General features: G+C 47.3%; 3 protein-coding genes across 4 annotated transcripts; 2 read left to right on the top strand and 1 right to left on the bottom strand.

Annotated features, from left to right (window-relative positions):
- The first annotated feature begins 1,269 nt into the window (after nucleotides 1-1,269).
- On the top strand, nucleotides 1,270-2,172 carry LOC122368337. Its single transcript, XM_043342179.1, has one exon. The coding sequence runs from the start codon at nucleotides 1,270-1,272 to the stop codon at nucleotides 2,170-2,172; it is 903 nt and encodes a 300-aa protein (XP_043198114.1).
- Nucleotides 2,173-13,300: 11,128 nt separating this feature from the next.
- On the bottom strand, nucleotides 13,301-14,523 carry LOC122368345. The gene has a single exon (XM_043342195.1). It carries the CDS (start codon nucleotides 14,408-14,410, stop codon nucleotides 13,658-13,660), a length of 753 nt encoding a protein of 250 aa, XP_043198130.1. The 5' UTR covers nucleotides 14,411-14,523; the 3' UTR covers nucleotides 13,301-13,657.
- A 4,050-nt stretch (nucleotides 14,524-18,573) lies between these two features.
- On the top strand, nucleotides 18,574-21,537 carry LOC122368344 (L-xylulose reductase-like). 2 transcript variants are annotated; one of them, XM_043342194.1, is made up of 2 exons: nucleotides 18,574-18,862; nucleotides 20,271-21,537. In XM_043342194.1, the coding sequence occupies exon 2, from the start codon at nucleotides 20,304-20,306 to the stop codon at nucleotides 21,045-21,047; it is 744 nt and encodes a 247-aa protein (XP_043198129.1). In that variant the 5' UTR covers nucleotides 18,574-18,862; nucleotides 20,271-20,303; the 3' UTR covers nucleotides 21,048-21,537. The 2 variants fall into 2 exon arrangements, with proteins under 2 accessions (XP_043198129.1, XP_043198128.1); XM_043342193.1 differs by having other exon boundaries at nucleotides 18,574-18,863; nucleotides 20,301-21,267.
- Nucleotides 21,538-21,606: the final 69 nt, after the last annotated feature.

Below are 21,606 nucleotides of genomic sequence, written 5' to 3'. Positions count from 1 at the left end.
GCATCGCGCATCCTGTCCGTCATCTGTGGATCGTTCGTTCTTTTAGACGAGGTCACGGGAGTGAGACCATGCAATTCAGCTGCTGTCCGCCTGTTCCACCTGGTACGACCTCTGGGGATCGTATGATCAAGGCTATATAACTCCTATAGAATAGAACTCCTATCAGGGCATATTTTAACAAATTTTTACTGCGTCCCACGTTGAGCAGAGGGCACGTGCTCCGACTAAATGCACAGGGCAAGGAAGAGAGTAGGGCACTGAGGAGGGCAGAAAGTAGGGCACGGCAAGTTTCAGGGCATGGCAGAGGACATTTTAGAGGGAAGGGTACAGGTCAGGGCACACAGCAGGGCACAGAGTAGGGACGCAGTGGGTCAAATCAGCAGGGGCTACGTCCCAAGGCGAGGGGGCTGCGTCCCAAAATGGGACGCAGTAAGTGCCTTAAAATATGCCCTGACTCCTATACATAGAACGCGTATGACAACATATAATAGGATTAACATGGCTGATATTATAAATAGTTGACAAAAGCAAGGGATATAAAATAATGCAAGGGAAAGTCCCTAACGATCCAGCCTGAGTCACTGTTCCATTGGCACGGTAAGAGGTCAGGTAGCGATGCAAAGCTGAGTGGCACGGTTGGAGCAGCCTTAAAGGAAAATATATTAGGTACCTACCCAAGGAGAGGGGCTATTTGTCATTTTAGGGTATTTGCCTTTCAACACCGTCTAAACCGACAAAATTGTATTGTTTTTCCCAAGAAAAAGTTTTTAAAGCATTATTCGAATTATTTGCGACCCGTGGAAATGAGGTAGAAAGATTAATAAAATTCAAATTAAAACGTTTAATGAACAACCAGTTTCATTTTACCCCTGTGAATGCTAGGGGCCCTGCAGCATTAATTATCAATATTAACCGTGATTTGTCAAAGTCGAAGTAAGGAACGAAGTAATTGCACGTTTACACTATTCAATTTAAACAGACGGTGAGTTTTGCGTTTTGCTTTAGTTTTGCGTAGACGGATTCACGGTCATAGAATACGACGGATTTGGTAACGAAAGTTAAAAACATTCCATAGCTACAGAGCATGTTCCTGAAACTATGATCTAGTTACAGAATATGAATTTGAACATGATAATTACATTTAAAAAGCGGAAAAAGTCACTAACGACTGTCGGATCCTGCTATCTTTCTCGTCATACTTAATCTTTGATTGTTCTTCTACTGTGCACTGTGAAAAGACAACTGACAGTCATGTCATTCAGTCGCGAAATGTGTGAACACTGCGTTCGGCGCAGTCTCATCATCTTCTGGGCTCTTCTTGTCGCCACATCGCTTTTCTACCTGGGCATCGCCAGCGCCAGCCTCGCGTATTTCGGGGAGTTTCGGCACGAAAGCTTTTTCTTCTACAAGCGCGTCAACATCGAGACGCTAGTGGTGGCCGTGCTCGGATGTGTCACGGGCGTGTTCGGCGCGTTCGGCACGAGGCGCGTGATGCGACGCGTTGTGTTCGGCGCCGACCTCTCGCTGCTGGCCACGTTTGTGCTGCTGCTGGTCGCTACCGTCAGCCTGCGCCAGATGAAGAACCCCTTCGCCGAGCACGATTCTTCTGTGGCCACCTCTGAGGTCATGAGCAACGAGATCGTGGAGTACGTGACACACGCGACCCAGAACGGAACAGCGCACAACGGAAACTCCTCCACGCCCGGAAAGTCAGCCGAGGATCTGCTGCACTTCATGAACCTCGGTCAGCGCATCTTTGAGTGCTGCGGCAAGGCGTCCTACCGCGACTACCAGGATGCCCCCATCCCCAGCAGCTGCTGCGTCGATCCCCAACACTGTCCTCTGTCGAGCCGGCTGCCCCTCGCGCGAACCTTCGACACGAGCACGTTCTACGGCACCGGGTGTCTGTACAACATGTACAACTGGGTGGTACTGGTGACGCTGGCCGGCCTGAACCTGGCTGTGTTCTGCATCACCGCCTCTGGCTGCCTGCTGCTGAGCGGCGTCTTCCTCTACTTGAACCGAAACAAACGGACCGCCGCGCTGTCGTCGAGATCGACGCGGTCGAGCCGCACCACAAGGAGCCTGTCGCACGGCTCCACCGGCAACCTGAGCATGGTGGTGGTCGTGCTCGACGACCGAGGGGACACACAAGCCTCAATTGTAGTATAGATATGTGATTGTGCATTGTGCATGTTATCATAGCTCCAGAAATGAATTGCTGGAAGGGCCTGGAACACTGAAAAACGAGAGTTCGTGTGCTACTAGTTCTGCAATATATCATGTTGCGTGAAGTAAAAGTATGGCTGTGCTTAAATTATAACGAATTGAGCGGCAGTTTCAATGTTTCGCAAAGCAAGTTTGAACATTGTTCGTCTTCATGAACCAGAGGGTCGAACTGCTTTTAGTCGTTGGTTCACGTGCACTTGATATCACCTATTCCCATTTAATACTTTCAAGATAAACTAATGCATATTGCATGGAGTACCTATGCCAGTAAAACTAATAAAACAACCATCATTTCAACGATCATAGGCACCCAATACTGGAAAATCCTAAGAAATATTAGCTCCAGATGCCATAAGTTCTGTCATATACATCTCCGCAGTTGGCTGGCGGCCGACCCGACTGCAGCGATGGGGAGGGGTAATGGTTTCGTCACTGGACTACCGGACGACGCGGGCCGGCCCGGGTCCGGCGATAAACAGCGGCTGCGGAACTGCATGGCTGCACCGTTCCCAGAACCTCGGTCGCACCAGCTGGGGAGGAAGGGGAGGGGCATGAGGTGCACGGCCGGCCCACCGACGTCCGCTCCACCGCCGGCTACCACCCAGCATCACACGGGGTTTTCCGGGCCCGGCGTGACTCGTAAATACGGCGGCGAGTCAGCGGTCGACATCAGAAGCTCCCCGTCCTGACACCCGTTCGGAACTCGCTCCACGCTCAGTGGCGGTCAGCGCGTGTCAGTGTCAGCAGTAGCAGTGTGGTTTGGATAGACTGTTCCTGTCTCAGAATGCGGTCCATGATTTTCCTGCTCGTGGCGGCGGCCTGCTGCGGTCTGTCGTCCGCCTCCCCGGCCCGACAGCGCCGCTCTCTGCTGCCGGAGGGGGTGCCGCTGCCCGAAGGCGTGCCCCTGGAGCTGCTGTTTGCCGCTTGCGGCAGCGGCACGGGGGAGAGTGACATCGGCCCCTGTCTCGAGCAGCTTCTGCAGGGCACCATTGAGCTGGCCAGACCATCTTTCGCCACTGGACTCAAGGTCGGCGACAAGACTGTCATTCTCGAGCCCCTGGAGCTCAAGGACATTGAGCCGAAGAACAAGAGGCCCGGCAAGGTGCAGGTTTCGGGAAGGAACGTCCAGGTGGCCGGCATCAGCTCGCTGGCCGTGGAGGACGTCACGCTGCTGCCCGACAAGCTGGCGCTGACGCTCAATTTCACCGAGCTGCAGGCGTCGGGAGACCTGTCGGTGCGCTACCGGTTCATCTCGGCTAGCCCGCAGCTGGTTCTGACGCTGGTCAGGCCCAGCTTCCACGTCATGGCCGACTGGGAACTTGTGCAGCTCGACGACAAGCTCGCCGTCAGCCTGAGCAACGTCAACGTCAGTATCGACATCGAATCATTCTCCACGGAGATCAGCGGCCTGTCGGGCCTGGGACTCTTCCTGCAGAGGATCCTCAACTCCAGCAACCAGATCCTGCTCGACCTGTTCGAGCCCAAGCTGGAAGAGAAGGCCAAGGAGTTGCTGGAGAAGGAGTTCCAGACTATCAAACTGGGAAATCTGTAAGCGCCGACCAGCATCAAGACGTTCATCCTTTGCTTTCAGGGTCGGGAATGTCTCCCGAGGGTTGTAAAAGAGTATTCAATCCATGCTGGACATTTCCAGTTGTGATGAGCCTTGTTTGTATGCTCGTACCACCGATAAGTGCTGCCGTTCGACCATGTCGAAGTGACGTGCTGAAAGCACTTCTGGTGATCTGATGTTGCTGCGCACGATACTGTTTCGTGTAATGTTGTGATGTGGTATTATGCTTTAACTGATAAACGGTTTGAAACTCGAATGTATTGTAAAATGGAGCTAAGTATGTGTTAAGATTTGATAAATAAAAAGTAAAGATGTTTACATAACCTGTTCAATATGATGGATTGGTATATATGCGGCATTACCTAGTACCTTCTCCTGATAAGTTGCCATGCCATACGGCTAAAGAATGGTGCATACCCATTACACCTCGATATGTTACCTACTACAGGACAACGGCTACCGCATTACTTCACTTGGCAATTTTCTTCGAATCCACTTCGTAAAATGCAGAGTGAAATATAGCTAAAACGTCACATCATTAGTCAGATGAGTTCAGCGTTACTAAAGTATAACAAACATCAGCCTATAAGGCGAGAACAAGTTCAGCATTACGGAGTACGCCGCAATGGAATTTTAGGTGTACCTACAGGCCCATATTACCTACAGCTTGTACCTAGCTAGGTATAGTTGTTTTTTAACCCGCGCCCCAGTGCCGGTCTCAGCCAACTTCGCCCTAGTGGGGAGGGGGGGGGGGCATATGTTACCACCCACCTCAAACTCAAAAACTAAGAGGGCTAGAAAGACGCGGTAAAAAAAAAAAACATTCGATAGCTCTCAATGCGTACGTTTGAAAGTATTTCGGACATTTTTTATCTTAGAGCAATATTGGGGTCACTGGAGGTCATCAAAGGTCAAATTTTGCCAACTGTCATTATATTTTTCAGAAAACATGCAGTTATCTCAGGAACTCTGATAGCTAGAAAAACACATGGAAAAGCAATTGATAGCTTTTGGACTCCTCTTTTGATAAGGTAATAGACAGATTGTTATATTTTCAAGAAAACCATAAACGAATTCTTCATATGCGATTTCATATTCGAAGAATTAAAAAAACTCAGTTTCATACACGTTTTCATATTTAATTTTCATTTATAAAAATCGCAATTAGCAGACAACCGAAAACGACGGCCATGCTGGCTGTGACGTCACGATTCGTATGCGCGCACAGCGTTCCCGGACGGCGGCACTGAAGACGCGTATCGGGCCGCAGTAATCTCTGTGGTAATTCGCAATTTGCATCGTCTTTATGTGACTTCGACATATTCATCCATTCCTGGGAGAGCTGAACTGTTTTTATCATGTTTAAACCTTGCATTGTATAGGAACTGCCTTACTGCCTCTTCCCACCCAACTGCAGGGCCTCGGCTAAGAAATTTTGACTACTGGGGCAAATCGTCAAAGTGTGTTGGCGCCCTGCTGGGGGGGGGGGGGGTGTTTGAACACTTGCGGTTTTTCCTGCGGTTTTTCGCGGATATCTCAAAAACGGCGGCGCTCCATCATCCATCAATTTTACACGTGTTGTAAAAATTTCAGACCAAGTTCATTCAAGATCTGGGACCGATTCACGTTGGCGCACTAAGGCCCTAGTGACACTTGGTTTCAAGCGTCACTATGCAATTTCGGTTCGCGCTGAGCCACTAGCCGATTGGTGTAAAATACCGCTAAGTGTCACTACATTCAAGTGTCACTTGGCCGCCTAGTCCTACTAGCTTCCTAGTGCGCCATCTCGAATCGGCCCCAGGTCACCAGGTCACTTCAAGTGACCTCACCTCATAAAATGTTTCAATTGTATGCCGTAGCTACACCGAGTGACCAATCGCTTTAAAACTTTCAGCGATTGATAAGGACAACAGCATGTACAAAATTTATATCTCGGAATTTTCATATCGGTGACCTAAGGTCAGCTCAATTTTGCGACCTCTATTATAAGTCAATGGGAGAAAATTCAAAACCACCTCTTTTGGATGAAAGTTTTTCTAAACACTACGAAACACTACGTGGCTTTGACACACTGAACATGAAAATAGCACCCGTGACCACTGACCCTTGTTTATGCCCCTGAGGTCATCTCAATTCACGAATGGTATCTAACAGTTTTTCGCGAATAACTTTTGAAAGAGGCATGCTAGAGCGATGAGATATGCAACATGACAATTTCCGGTCAGATCATGACCTTGACCTGAGGTCGAATTTTCAAGTTGACCTTCAAGGTCAAATTGCAGTTAATTTGATGTGTCTTGACGAGAGGAACACGATGTCGGTAAAAGAAAGCTCGTGCAAGGCATGAGTCAAAAGTTATTGCAGAAAACTGTTCCCGAAAAAATCGTCTATTTTGATAGTTTTTGCCCTTTGCATGAGGCAAAACCGTTGACGTTAGGTCAAATCTAATAGAAACAACCAGAAAGCATGCTAATATGGCTATCAAATGCGCTTTTCCGCGGTGCTGTAGCTCTAATTGGTTCCCGAGTTATGCGTCGGCATCTTGTAAACTGTCGATATTCGACCTGAAAATCAGCGAAATTTGGCCTGCACCATTACCTGACCTTTGACCTGACCAAAAAAGTGGCCGAAGTAATTTCGTCATTATTTTTGACGCTCTTTCGAACAAAGATGGATTATGGGGTGCAAAAAGATACACCGTGCACTCCCTCTTCCGCCGCCCCTGAATTCTTGCCGCAAACGTCTTCAACCGCTCCCGAATGAAAGAATGTACGTTAACCCGCGCCCCAGTGGCGGTCTCCGCCAACTTCGCCCTAGTGAGGGGGGCATATGTTACCACCCACCTCTAACTCAAAAACTAAGAGGGCTAGAAAGACGCGGTGAAAGGCAGTCAATAGCTCTTGATGCGTACGTTTGAAAGTCTTTCGGTCATTTTTCATCTTAGAGCAATATTGGGGTCACCAGAGGTCATCAAAGGTTAAAATTTGCGAATTGTCATTATATTTTTCAGAAAACATGCCATTATCTCAGGAACTATGATAGCTAGAAAAACGCTGGGAAAAGCAATCGATAGCTTTTGAACTCTTCTTTTGATAAGGTCATCATCAAAAATGACCTCAGGTCAACGGTTTAGCCTCCAGAGGGCAAAAACTCCAAAAATAGCTGTTTTTAAGAAAAGTGTTTTTCGACAATAACTTTTGACTAAAAAAAGCTAGGTCATTTCTAATGCCAGAATCGTGTTCCTCTCGCCGAGACGCGTCGAATGAACTATAAGTTGATCTTGAAAGGTCAACTTCAAAATTTGACCTCAGGTCAAGGTCATGACCTGACCGAAAAAGGTCATGTTGCATATCAGTCGATGCGTCTCGGCAAGACAAACACAATGAGGCCAACCCCAGCGTTCTATCTCTTTCCAATCGAGAGTTATTGGCAAAAAACTGTTTGTAGCCTCAAATGACCTCGGATGACCTTTCAAGAGGCTATCAGCGAAAGAGACACCTTGGTCGTCACGGGTGGTCCAAATCATTGTTATCCTGAAATATTTGGACTGTTCCTATGCGTACACACGGATCTAGAGGCATGTTCGTTTTTCTCCATTGACTTATAATGGAAAGGTCATGCCACTGACCTGACCTTAGGTCACGCATATAAAAAATCCGAGATATACAAATTGTAGGCACCCATAACATCATGTAATCCACCAAGTTTGAAACCTCTCTGACAAACACTGCAGGCTGGACATGATTGCAAACTTTTTTTTAGGCTTGGTCAGTTAACTTGACCTAGTGACCTGACCTGACATGACCTGGGGTCAAAAATTTCACACATTGTCCAAAATTGATGTACCAAAAGCTACCCCAAGCGGCGCGGCGCTACGCGCCGCGGTTTTTATTTATACGAAAAAAACGCGACAGGGTGGTAACATATGCCCCCCCCCCACTGGGGCGAAGGTTAATATTGATATATTCTCATTTTGTGGAGGTTGGGCAAAACCTGACCACTACTGGGGCATTCCTCGACTCTACTGGGGCATTTGCCCCAGTAGTTAACATGTTAGCCGAGGCCCTGCCCAACTGGCTGGATGTGCGGAGGGGGCTGACAGCTGTGATGGATTCCAAGACTAGGTACTGTAGAAGTAGGATGACTCCGGCTCTGTGTGCTGCAGTGCGTGAGCCGTGGGGCGACCAAGGGGCAGGGGAAGTGTCCTCTGTGGCACGCTGTGCCATTTGGACGCATTACGGCGTCCAAAGCGCACGGGATGGCTCACTGCCAAAAGAACAATGGCTCTTTGGCGTTAGATATCCTCGGTGCTGCAAAGGTGAAGGACACTGCAGCGATGACGCGTGGCCGAAGGCTAGATCTGGGCGAAAAGATCGCCAGCTATAGCATTGCATTCTTAGCAGAGGAGAACATCCGCATGCGTTCGGTGCTTCGCCAGACGAGGTAACTGCCAGTGGTAGTATAGTCGGGGTGAAGTGTCCCTCGTCTGACAAAACACTGCGTAGGTACATCGGCAGCAATGATTCTAGAAAGATCAACGCGCAGAAACATGTGGCACAGGTCCAGTTGTTGATGCTGAAGGCGCAGTGCAAAATGGCATACTTCTGTGTGGCTGATCCGTCCTTCGAAACCAATAGGCAGGTCACGATCGTAAGTGTTGATTACGACGAGATGTAGGTACTGTCGAGGGCTATTAGTGAGGGATGAGGCGTTTTGGCGTGCGGCTGTGGAACGTCGAACTGCGCCGCGCGCGCACGCATAACTTCTCGGTAGCTGCCAGCTGGTTCCACGTCGTCGCCTTGACTGAAGTGTTATTATATTATTTTAAGTCAACCCATTATAAGTCAATGGGGGAAAAATCAACTCCCTGTTTTTTTTTCTCTGGAACGCGTCGGAATGGCCCCATATACCATACACGACTTCATATACGATCAACCTTCACTACCTTGAGGCCTGTTTTGCTGTTGGGCAGCTGTAGGTCATGTGACGTCATCAAAGGTCACCAAAGGTTTTCTGCCAATGACTCCTTACAGAAACGAGATACAGCCGCGCGGATGGTCTCATTGTGTTTAGCTCGTCAAGGCGCATCGAATGATATACATGATGACCTCGAGGTCACGTGACCTGAGGTCAACCTTTGACCTTGACCTTTCGAGGTCAACATATATATGGTTCGATGCCGATTGACAAGAGGATCACGATGGTGCCCTTAGTTTGTTCCTAGCTTGCCTAGTTCGAAAGTTATTCGAGAAAAACTATCCATATGTAGCGCCGCCATAAACTTTTTTGACCCCTGTGACGTCATCTTTGACCTGACCTGAAAATGACTTCAGTAAAAATTGTAGACCTTGTCCGTGCGTACCCCATGCCGTTTACCGCTTGTCGCTATCTTGCTTCGTTCTCGAGATCTCAGGGGGGTGGTCATCCGCCCCCCCCGTCGGTTGTAAGTTGGCGCGATTCCCCGTCGGTGCGCGGGTTAACAAACACTTTATCAGGTGTTGAGGATGAAGTACCTACTAGTACATTCTGGAGTAATACACCACTTATTTTGCTTTGTAGGTACCTACCATCTTTCTTCCACAAAGATTCACCTTCGTCCGCCGACCAATACTAACATAATGCAGCCAACCTTCACGGGGCTCGCTGGATACGAATCGTGACGTCACGACCAATCAGCGCTCGTTATTTAGTCACGTGATAATAATTGACGTTTAAACCGATTTTTAAGGCATTTAAACTTCATGAATCAAGCTGATTTTTTCACCGTTGGAGTTTTCAGATCAAATAGCTACTAGTACGTGCGAAAAAAGTAGCATTTTTGCATAGCGCAACACGTCTATTATCAAAATTGACCTCAGGTCAACGGTTAAGACTCCATAGGTCAAATATTTTGAAAATAGCTTTTTAGGATAAAACATTTTTCACGAATAGCTTTTTAACCAGAAGATGAAGAATTGGCAATGACACTATCATGTTTCTCTCCTTCAGTCGCTTCGAAACATATATTTTTTTACCTGGAAAGGTCAAGGTCTAAATTCGACCTCAGGTCAAGGTCACGTGGGTGATCCAAATAGGTCATGTTGCACATCATTTGATACGCCTCGACAAGACAGACACAATGAAGCCATCCCCAGCGTTCTATCTCTTTCCCATCGGGAGTAATTCGCAAAAATCTGTTTGTAGCCTCAAATGACCTTGGATGACCTTTCTAGAGGCTATCAACAAACACCTTGGTCGTCACGGGTGGTCCAAATCATTGTGATTCTGAAATATTCCTATGCGTACACAACTACACAGTACACACGGATCTAGAGGCATTTTCATTTCCCTCCATAGACTTATAATGGAAAGGTCACGTCACTGTCCTGACCTTAGGTCACGGATGTAAGAAATCCGAGATATACAAATTATAGGTGCCCATAACATCATGCAATCCACCAAGTTTAAAACCACTCTTACAAACACTGCAGGCTGGACATGATTGCAAACTTTTTTAGGCTTGGTCAGTTAACTTGACCTGGTAACCTGACCTGACATGACCTGGGGTCAAAAATTTCACACATTGTTCAAAATTGATGTACAGAAAGCTACTCCAAGCGGCGCGGCGCTACTCGCCGCGGGTTTTTATTCACACGCAAAAAACGCGACAGGGTGGTAACATATGCCCCCCCCCCCCCACACTAGGGCGAAGGTTAAGTTCGACCCTCACTGTAAAAATCTTTTGAATACAGCAACAGCATTGTAAATGAATTACTGAGAAAACTGGCTAGCGCACACTGTATTGGATAGATGAAAAATATTTTCTCATACGCCAGGATACATTGGCGCGGGAACCGGGGGGCAGTGGGGGCAGCTTGCCCCCTCCCCCAACGCTGGGGCCGTGGGGGCGATGCCCCCACAACTTTGAGACGGAATACCGCACTTTTCGCTAATGTTTTCTTTTTTAAAGCCAAGGGATGAAAAATAAGTGGCCTAAAACCGGTGAGAAAACGGTACCCTAGATTGATCTCTATTATGGTGTGCCCCCCCCCCCCCCCGTGTGAAAAAGTTCCCCTCCCCTGCCAATCCCTTTAGCATTATCCTAGCCGTGCAGGGAACATTGCATGTGATCTTTCCTACACTACTTTCCGGCACGGGTTGATGACCCACAGTTCTGGTGATTTTTTAAATAAGAACTACCACGTAATAAAAACTATTCATTTACTATAGATATTAATAAACTAGCAATAGTACCTAAATAAACTACATAATAGTTACCTATTAATAATTTTTAATGAAAACGGTTAAACGACTTATATGGGAATACTGAACCTGCTCTGGAAGAAAAATGGAATTCTTGGTCTTCAAAAAATTCTGTTTCCATTTTTCTTTCCCAGAGCCATCCAGTATTATATATTCCAACTAACCCTCACTGGCATAGGCCATTTTCCGTCCTTCAACGGCACGGGGGGGGGGAGGGGTGGTTGGTGCGATGCCCCCTTGCGTTTGGCCCTTATTGAGCTAGAGTCTGGCGGAAAAAGTAATCCTGTAGTTCGTCACGAGACGAAGCCAACGGTACCCGTTTTTAAGGTCATTGGTCCAATGGTGTTCTCTGACGTCAGGTCAATGACCAAAAAGTCGTGAAAATTGGGACCTGGTAGAACGTCGTAAAGTGTGGCTGCTTTAGGGGGTTTCGGGGTGCTGATCACGAATATCGTGTTGCTGTTGTGATCACAGATGATATCTTCATGCATTTAGGCCAGGTCGGGTTAAGTCAGGTCAGGTCAACCAGCAGGGGTCCTATCGGGTATTCGTAGTACGTGTCAACCGCCTCTGACAGCTTCGTAACGTGTTAAAAACTAAAAAGGTGCACCAAAACTTATTCGTAAATGTTCAAATGGCTGCTTAATTCGAATTTAGCTCCAAACACTAGCCTAGAAACATGTAAAACTCAAAAAAGTGAACCAAGGTCATCAAAGGTCAATGACCTGATCTGACATTCAGGTGACCTTGACACCCACGCTAATGCATGGGACCAACATCATATTCATATCACATGTTTGAACGCTTGCAACCACGAAAAGCTTGCAAACGCGCGGCTAGTGCGAGCCGACATACGCCGAACCGCGAATCCGGCCAAACATGGTCTCGAGAAATAGGTTACAGGTCAAAGATCATTTGAGTCAGGATCATGAAATTTTCAGTAAAATTGATCAACTCGAGGGCACTACAGTTCCGTCACGATCAACCGCTTTTGGCGTGAGCTAGGTGTTCGCGAAAAACCAAGGAGGTGGGTCCATTCGACCCCCTATGAGTGCGAGGGGTTATCCAGCCCCCTGTTGTGTTGCGCCAAAAGCCGTAACGTGCACCCCTCCGCTGGGTAGGGGGTCAATTTTTTTTAAAGAATTGTCATGGTTGAAGCAAACATTCCGTTCATCGATTTACTGATTAAGATATATTTTAGTCGGTCGTCAACATGCTCTGGTGTACATACATGCTTCTAACATAGTTTGTTCAACGATTGCTAGGGATAAAAATGGCCACAACTGCCTACCTATTCAACGATTCGGACTTAATTTATAAAGCAAAGTGAATCAAAACAATCGGCTGATCTCTTGAATGCATACGATTACATTTCACATCTGAGTCGATAACTATCACTCTCTATAGGATTAAATTAATGTTCATTCACAATGCATTTATCAAATCCTTATACCTCATAGGTTGAAGCAATGAATGTACATATAACGGTCGTTTTATAATCAACATTTTTCTACCTATCGGGGATTACTACGCACCGCTGTGGGATGTAGGAAAACGGGGAGGGGAAGGCCTAGGTATGGCAGCCTAGAAATCGAGAATGATTGGGATTGCTTGATAAGATGCGAGAGAGAGAGAGAGAGAGAGAGAGAGAGAGAGAGAGAGAGAGAGAGAGAGAGAGAGAGAGAGAGAGAGAGAGAGAGAGAGAGAGAGAGAGAGAGAGAGAGAGAGAGAGAGAGAGAGAGAGAGGAGTAAATGATCGAATGTATGTGATAGATACAGTGGGAGCTGCCACTCAGCGTAGTATTACTCAGGGTTGAAATTGATTGTGGGAAGTTGATCGTTGCTTGAACTAAGAAACCTATTGATCGCTCAGATAGGTATATTGAGTTTGAGAAATAACCATTAATATTCGAGGAGATTATATTTGCTCGATAAAAAGGATAGTTATATTTCGCAGTGTTATTTAAGGCAACTTAAGTATTTTTTATTGTCTAGTTTCATGCGGCTCACAGCTAGCGAACTCTAACCTTTGAATAAAATCCCGTGATCGATCTAATTAGTTAGAGTAAACCATCACACCGAAGCCCCTTTTTTAGTTGTTTTGTTTAAATAGCTGATTGCCCATCCTATCCCGAGAAAGGTGCAGTGACCTATGTGTGACCCGTGGACTGACCCGCCTCTGGAGAAAACTGACAGGAGACCGGCAACTGTCCACGAGCCGTTTTCCCGTGATGGAAATCCCGTTACAAATGCAATTAGTGTCAAGGTGCATTTTATGCAGTTTTCTACACAATATTTATGATGAATACAACCTGAGGTGAGAACAACAACATTCAGGTACAACAGTGAGCACATTCCCAGCATTTGGTACGCATCACAGCGAAATTATTGACACATCTGTAACGAGTATGTACAGCATCAGCGTTTGGTCTCATCTAAAGCTGATGTTCAGCACAAATGAACATCCGCATTCCTTCAGCTTACCAGGCGAAAGCAGTCAACATTAGAGTCGACACACAACCCAAATTACCACACATGGCACAGTTTCCCACGGGATTTCCATTGCCGAGACGAAACCTCTCGCATGTCAGCGAGGCAGTCAACAGTGATCGGCATTCAAATGCGCCCCAGCTTGATGGTCTGGAACTCCTTCTCCAGCAACCTCTTAGCCTTCTCTTCCAGCTTGGGCTCGAACAGGTCGAGCAGGATCTGGTTGTTGGTGTTGAGGATCTTCTGCAGGAAGAGCCCTAGGCCTGACAGACCGCTGATCTCGCTGGAGAACGATTCAATCTCTATGCTGACGTTGACGTTGCTCAGGCTGACGGCGAGCTTGTCGTCAAGCTGCACAAGGTCCCAATCGGCCATGACGTGGAAGCTGGGCCTGACCAGCGTCAGAACCACCTGCGGGCTAGCCGAGATGAACCGGTAGCGCACCGACAGGTCTCCCGACGCCTGCAGCTCCGTGAAGTTGAGAGTCAGCGCCAGCTTGTCAGGCAGCAGCGTGACGTCCTCCACGGCCAGCGAGCTGATGCCCGCCACCTGGACGTTCCTTCCCGAGACCTGCACCTTGCCGGGCCTCTTCCTCTTAGGCTTGATGTCTTTAAGCGCTAGTGGCTCCAGAATGATCGTCTTGTTACCAACCTCGAGGCCGGTGGCGAATGATGGCCTGGCCAGTTCGATGGCACCCTGCAGCAGCTGCTCCACGCAGGGGCCGATATCACTCCCACAGGCTTCAAACAGCAGCTCCAGTGGCACGCCGTCGGGCAGCGGCAACCCCTCCGGCAGCAGAGAGCGGCGCTGTCGGGCCGGGGAGGCGGACGACAGACCGCAGCAGGCCGCCGCCACAAACAGGACAATCATGAACCGCATTCTGACACCGAGACAGTCTGTCCTGACCACACTGCTACTGCTGACACTGGCACGTGCCGGCCACTACTGAGCGTGGAGGGAGCTCCGGCTGGCGGGTGGACCCGGGAGCGTCTGATACCGACGGCTGTCGCACTGCCGTATTTACGTTTCGCGCCGGCCCGGAAAGCCCGACCGTCGCTTCCGGACCGCCAGCACTGCGTTGGATCAGAGATTCAGCGAGATTTTTCCACAACCGACCGACCGACTGCAATGTAACTTGCTGAATCCCTTGTCGAAACTGTCCGACCATGGTTTCCATGGTCCATGGAAATGGTCCTCGTGATAGAGCATGGCTATTCGTCATTTCTTTAGGTAGTCAGCGATGGCGAACCACAATGCTTGTAAAACGGAACATATGTATGTAAAAACGGGCTACATGGAGCTGATAACGAGACAGGCAACTGTTCGTATGAAGGTGGGCTGTGGCATATAAGTTGCATTCAATGTGTGAGAGCGAGCATGCTGTATAAAATGATTGATTCGATTTCGCACAACATGTTCCCTGGCATACTTTTGACTACATATAGGTAGTTACATTCATGGTATACCAGGCTGCACCCCGAATACATTCGAGATGGTAATGCTTTTTCGGCTGTTGCACTAGCAAGAGTTAAGAAGACATCTCACATCTCTACGCTTTGTTCATACATATATTTCGAATTTTCGAGCATGCAATAGATAGCATGCCTACGTGTATAATTTACAGAACATTTACACTTTCCGCTTTTGAAATTATACCGATAAGCTGTAAACTAACGTCATTCCAACAAGTACTTTCCCTTATGAATTCCAGTGTTGTAATTTCAATTAAAACAGCTTGCAATGGCAAGACTCAGCTTATCAATAAGGCCTCATTGAAGTTCAGGGGCCGATGCGATCCGAGCCAGCTGTTATGCCCACCGAACCACAACGGTTCCCCTCCCCCGACCCAGTTACGTCAGAGTGCGACCTGCCCCGGCGGATTCCCAAAATGAGTCACAGCCGATCGGCTCCCACCCGACATAACACAGTCACGTGAAGGCCCATACCGACCGTTTGTATATACGCGCCCTGTCCTCCCCTCTGGGGAAACTGGACGGCGGACACCTCTGGCGTTAGGAAGTTCCGCAGCACGCGCCGAACTTCCCGGCGTTGAATTAGGATGTCCGGATGGGGAGGGAACTCGGGGCCTGTCCAATGTCCATGCTTCTGGTGAGGGGGAGGGGAGGGGGCTACTGTAGGACAGGTCACGTGACCGGCTAATGCGCAGGACGGCTTGATGAGTCAGCCATTCGACTGGATTTTCATGCGTCTGGCGAACGACGTTGAGGTGTCGCAATGCAGCCTGTGTTCAGTTATAGACCTCTGTATACCTCGGTATACAGAGGTCTATGGCTCAGTTACTTGCTACTGTATGAACTCAATCGCGTGCGTGGAAATGGCGCGGTTGTGTACATACGTGTTTTTATTGGTTTTATGTTCGGCCCATTTCTTTAAAGAATGAAATTTCAAGATCAATGCAATAGCTGCAATTGCTGCAGGAATGAAATAATCAAATGCACTGGTGCATGTCATTGTCAACTCATAGAACTCAGAAAAGCATACAAATGAACATTTTTTTTTCTTTTTGAAACATTAAACAAACATAAAAGTGAACATCCCAGTTAGCTTTGAGTTAAGATAGCCAAATTGGGGTTCCTGACTTGCACTTACTGGTTTGGGCACTCACTGCTCACAACATCGGAAAGTGCTTCAATTCGGGGATAATTAATTTTAAACTTGCAGTTTTCATATTTCAAGGGGCTGATGCATTTGAATGCCCCCTTAGACTTTGTGACGTCAGCGGAGATCTAACGATTTTTAAATCTTTTACTAAAATTATCGGTAAAACGTGGTGATATATATTGCTTTGCGCTCAACATCTGCCGCATTTTTAGGATGCAATATTATTGCTTCAAAATGACGTCGTAGGAACAACGGAGGTCCCAAGAAGTAAAAAGTAATATCTTGAAAACCAGTGAATATTTTTTCGATATTTTTCGGTAAAATTTGGTAGATATCCATTTCGATCTTTCTGAACCACGGGACATTACTTTTATGCCAATTCATTAACTTTTTTGAAGGTGGGAGGGTCCCAGTTCAATTTCACAACATAAGGTCATCCCAGTGAGGGATGAGCAATTGCCTCTCCCTCAGCGTTCCAAATAGTCGAACCTTTATCGCTTCCATCAGCTAGAAAAAGGAAACAGCAACATATGCGGAAGCGAATTGACCTTATCATTTGTGGTACGTAGAGTACCACAAAAGGGTACACCCATAGAAAATATGATATATGGCATTATTATTGGTGTAGGTACTAGGTACTTACGTTCAGTAAGGCAGCTAAGTTAATTTTAGGCTAAATTTAGAATTTGAAGACAGCGAGCCTGAGCATGCAGTTATTTCTTTACAAAAGTGGGGTACTTGTATGTGTGTCCCGCAATATTCCATGCCATTACCGACTTTCTTGAAAAAAAAGAAGTGTTCCCATGAAAGCTAGATATGTAACCCACAGAAGGAAACGAAGGAAAGACATATATAATTGATCGTTATTTGTGCAACCGTGTACCAATGTCCTTTGCAAATATATTAGACAATCCATTCCACAATGCATTCTTTCCATAACTCGTTCAGTTCTCCTGTATCTCCCACATACGCCTGAATGATTGATAAAAAATTAAACTATTTATTAAAAAATTTAACGTAAAAGGGCAAAAAATAAGCATTCTTTATCCTATACAGGGGTATCCTATACAGGGAATTTGGGGGTGCTCGAGCACCCCGTGAAATTCAAAAGTCACCATATGATATTTCTTTAGCGGTGCTTAAATTACGTCTGAGACACAGACTGTTTTGCGTAAGTCGCAAGGAGAGTGATGCTGCTGGCAAAACGTACCTTTATGTGCTTTTCTACGCAAGAATTCGACGCTTCCATTCGCCAGGTGCTAGAAAAGCACCCCCTGGGATTATGACAATTCTCCGCCCCTGATCCTATACGCTTGTGCGAGATTTTTGTGACATTTCATTGAGTCAGCACACGCTGCCACCACATACAATGTGCATGGTCATCGCTACGCTCTACGGATACATGTAGGCAATAATGTAATAATTACGCATTATGTGTATTGTGCATATGTATTATGTATCTGCCTGATTAAAGTCGCATCCATCACACCCAGAGCTACAAGGGTATCCTCATTCCTCACGGCTCACATCACTAGATATTCTACTGTTTGGAAACTTTGTGAATGAAATTCCAGCGGGATTGATGTATATGTAGTTCCCGGACATCGCCAACCAAAAATCATCACTTTGATCAGATACAGTAAAGCACTGTTAACGCAATGAGCCCGATCGACCCTTTGGACTTTGGTCTCATAATCCAAACATGGAACATGCCAGAGCCTCCTCTAATGTTTACATCCAGCTAACTGAAATGCCGAACGAAATAACGACACATGCTTATACGGTCCAATTGACATTCCAATGACGCGACAAGGGGAGAAGAGAAACATGAGCTGGCCAAAAAATATCAGTTTTTTTTACTTTTATGCGCCAGAGCTCGCTTGTAGGTATTCCACGCGCCACGTGACGTTGAAGCGCCATCCATCAATGTCCACGAAGTATACCTATCACTTAACGCCACTTTCCAAGTTTTCTGCGCTCTACACCGCACTTCCTGCTCCGTTGCAATGGAGGATGTCACGTGAGCTGACGGTCAATGGGCAGCTCGTGCCGCAGCGGAAGGATGCTCCATGGAGATTGGATATCAGGCCCTAACCACTTCCTCCCGAAATGGCGCCAACTCCGCCGGTCAGCGGAGATGGTGTGTAACTCCCGGGAAGTGGAAAATCACCAGCCTAACATGAAGAGAGAGAGGAGTGAGTGAGTGAGTGAGTGAGTGAGGGGGAGGGAGAGAGAGAGAGAGAGAGAGAGAGAGAGAGAGAGAGAGAGAGAGAGAGAGAGAGAGAGAGAGAGAGAGAGGAGAGTGGAGACAACACACACGCATATTTCACTCACCAATTTTATTTCTAGGCGCTTTTTATCAATTTGCATAGCCATGATTGCGGGGACCCGACAGGCCTCAAATCCTCGCGGCATGCAGTTGTATACGGATATCTCTACAACACCTATTGGCGAGTAGGTCATCCTCCTATCAACAACCCTTGCACTAGAAATATATTCTGCGTAAACTCTTACACAGACTGAACTTTGCTGGTCCTGTATATGTTATCTGCCTCTAGAATTAATAAACATTGGTCTGCGCGCAGAGAAGTCTAGACGCCAGGCGGGTATGTATATATAAGGACGAAATCAGCTCATTCACTGACCTAACACTACTCACTGAAGTCGCCAAGGGCCACTTGTACGTTCTGTCTATTTGGAGTGAGCAGGGTAAGTCGTGCACGTGTGGCGTGGAGTTCTTCGAGTTCATTGGTGATAAGCTATGTTACTTTATTGGAAGCGAGCATTAGGTCATCAAAGGAGTGTGAGGCATTTAAGTGACATCATGACTTCGGAGGGGACTAATGTAATAACTTTACATTGTAGGGGAGACTGAGGAAGAACTGGATTATAGGCATCATTATCCCAGCCAGCTTTGAATATTTGTAAAAATTGAAATAGGGTCATTCAGCTTCCCATCAAACGCAAGACTGTAAGAGCTCAGTTCTGCTCTAATGTTTTGAGTTAAATGAAATAATAATTATTTTTCGTTGCAGCTGTGACCATTGCCATGGAGTTCGGATGATTTGTCCCATCACGTTTTAGCAGTAGGTAGGGGAGACCCGGGAGGTATGGGCCGGTTTTATTAAAAGGCAATTTTCTTCCAGTGGGCAGTGGCTAGACCCGGTTTTTTACTCTGTGTACGTGAAATTGCCTTTCGCCTGCAACGTGTGCCTGATATTCATCTGGGATCAACTATTTTGTCTCAAGATAACTTTCAATAAACCATGTGCTTTTTCGATCCATCAAAATACACCGGGAGGCATGGGCCATGGCCCGGGAGGTATGGGCCGGTGCCATGTTTCATATTCTTTTCTCGACAATGAGAATAATACTCGTAGCTGGTATCTACCTTAATCTATCTTAGAGACCAGGAACCGCATAAGCGGCCAACAGCTTACTTCATGGAGGTGACTTGGGCCCATATGTATTTCGGTAAACTCAAGCATGCACCATAAAATAAAATCAATAATATTTTTCTGTTTGAATGAAATTTGAAGTTAAATTTTCGACCTTGCGCGACAAAAATTATTCTTATTGACGGGGACATTCAATGAAAGCATCTTCGTATTTATTTAGGATCAACGGCCGGTGGGTGGCCCGAACCTCCCGGTTAGGACCCCAAAATGTGCATAGCATCTCAGCTCATAATCTTGCAAGAAAGCTTCAAATGGTCTATCCAGTCTTAATTTGCACGCTTTAAAAATTATGTTAGCGATGATCTGACATCCTAAAACGAGCCTGGTTCAAATTTATCACGAATTTTCTGTATGTGCCGTATTTTACTCGAAGAGGGGAAAAACGCTTTATCACCGCTCATTGCCAAAGAAGACTGAGGAAGATTTTGAAAATCACGTGGGATGTATGACGGAATGGCTGCTACCAGTTAACGCCGTCAAATGTGTAAAAATACGCAACACTTCTTCAAAACTGCGATGGCCCATACCTCCAGGGGGCCCATACCTCCCGGGTCTCCCCTACCTACTACCTATGCTAAGACAAATAATTTATTGATGTTCGTGTCCCCCTAAAAAAATGCAAAGCATACAAACAAGCCGCTTTCATTCTGTCATTGCAGATTATTTCTGAGGTAGGTTGTCTGTCGACAGCCATGAACATCTCCCTGGATGGCAAGCGGGTGCTGATCACTGGCGCCAGTCGCGGCCTCGGCCGGCAGCTGGCGCTGCGCGTGGTCGCCTGCGGAGGACACGTCATCGGCCTGGCCCGCTCGCACGAACAGCTGGACTCGCTGAAGGCCGAGTGTCCCTCGGTGGAGACGGTGGTCTGCGACATCAGCGACTGGGAACAGACCCGCGCCGCCGTCCAGGCGCTGGGCGACATCGACTGTTTGGTCAACAACGCCGCCGTCGGTCCACACGGGCCGATCCTTGACCTCACTAAGGAGGACATCGACACCACCTTCAACGTTAACGTCAAGGCCAACCTCAACATCATCCAGGTGGTGGCGCGCGGTATGATTGCGCGTGGCGCGCGCGGCACGATCCTCAACGTGTCCTCTCAGGCGGCGATACGGCCTCTGCTAGATCACACTGGCCTGTACGGCAGCTCGAAGGCGGCGCTTGACGCTCTGACCCGGGCTCTGGCGCGCGAGCTCGGGCCGCACGGGATCAGGGTGAACAGCGTCAACCCGACGCTCTTCAAGACGGAAATGACGCGTTTCACGTGGGAGGACCCCGTCAAGCTGGGTCAAATCCAGGGAAAGCACCCCCTGGCCGTTGGTAGGCTCTGCGAGTGTGACGATGTAGCCGACGCGATTATTTTCCTGATCAGCGACAAGGCGGCATACATCAGCGGAGTGTCGCTGCTCGTGGATGGTGCAGTCACAATATGCTAGCCGCACCTCAAACTCGATTGATGTGACGCTTGAAATGTGATTTTTCTCATGAGAGAGCCGGAGGGACGATTGGTCAAATGAGTACCTATCCGGGCTATCTGTCACATGTTGCGTGGAGTGTCGGTGATACCTAAACATGAAGTGTGACGTGTGTGCACTGTGCAGGCCGAGTGCAAACCTTCTATACAAATACACTCATTACATTGAACACAAATGTATCCAAACAACACACAGCATATGTTAACAACGAGTCGTAAGTGAGTTCAATAAAGGAACAAAAAAAAACTGCTAGCCACCAGTGACCGGGGAATGATTGAAGGTTTAATGTAATCGGAATCTGGTGTTGTTGTTCGGGCCGTCCGGACCGCTCAAGAAGTGTTTATGTTTAACGGGGCCGGGTCCGTTATCCCGCGCATGCCTACAGGCCACCGTCTAAATCGATGTGAATGGTTGGATGGGCTTATAATATATTTTTTATCATCTGAAGGAAACCCTCCAGAGTTTCCTTCAATTTGGTAGCTCTGGAGAGTTCAACTCCAGAGCTACCAAACTTTACAGA

The sequence above is a fragment of the Amphibalanus amphitrite genome, unplaced genomic scaffold, assembly GCF_019059575.1.
Source record: "Amphibalanus amphitrite isolate SeventyFive unplaced genomic scaffold, NRLGWU_Aamphi_draft 000940F_arrow, whole genome shotgun sequence".
NCBI lineage: Eukaryota > Metazoa > Arthropoda > Thecostraca > Balanomorpha > Balanidae > Amphibalanus > Amphibalanus amphitrite.
Note: the sequence above shows the minus strand (reverse complement) of the source record. Positions and strands in the feature narration are given on the sequence as shown.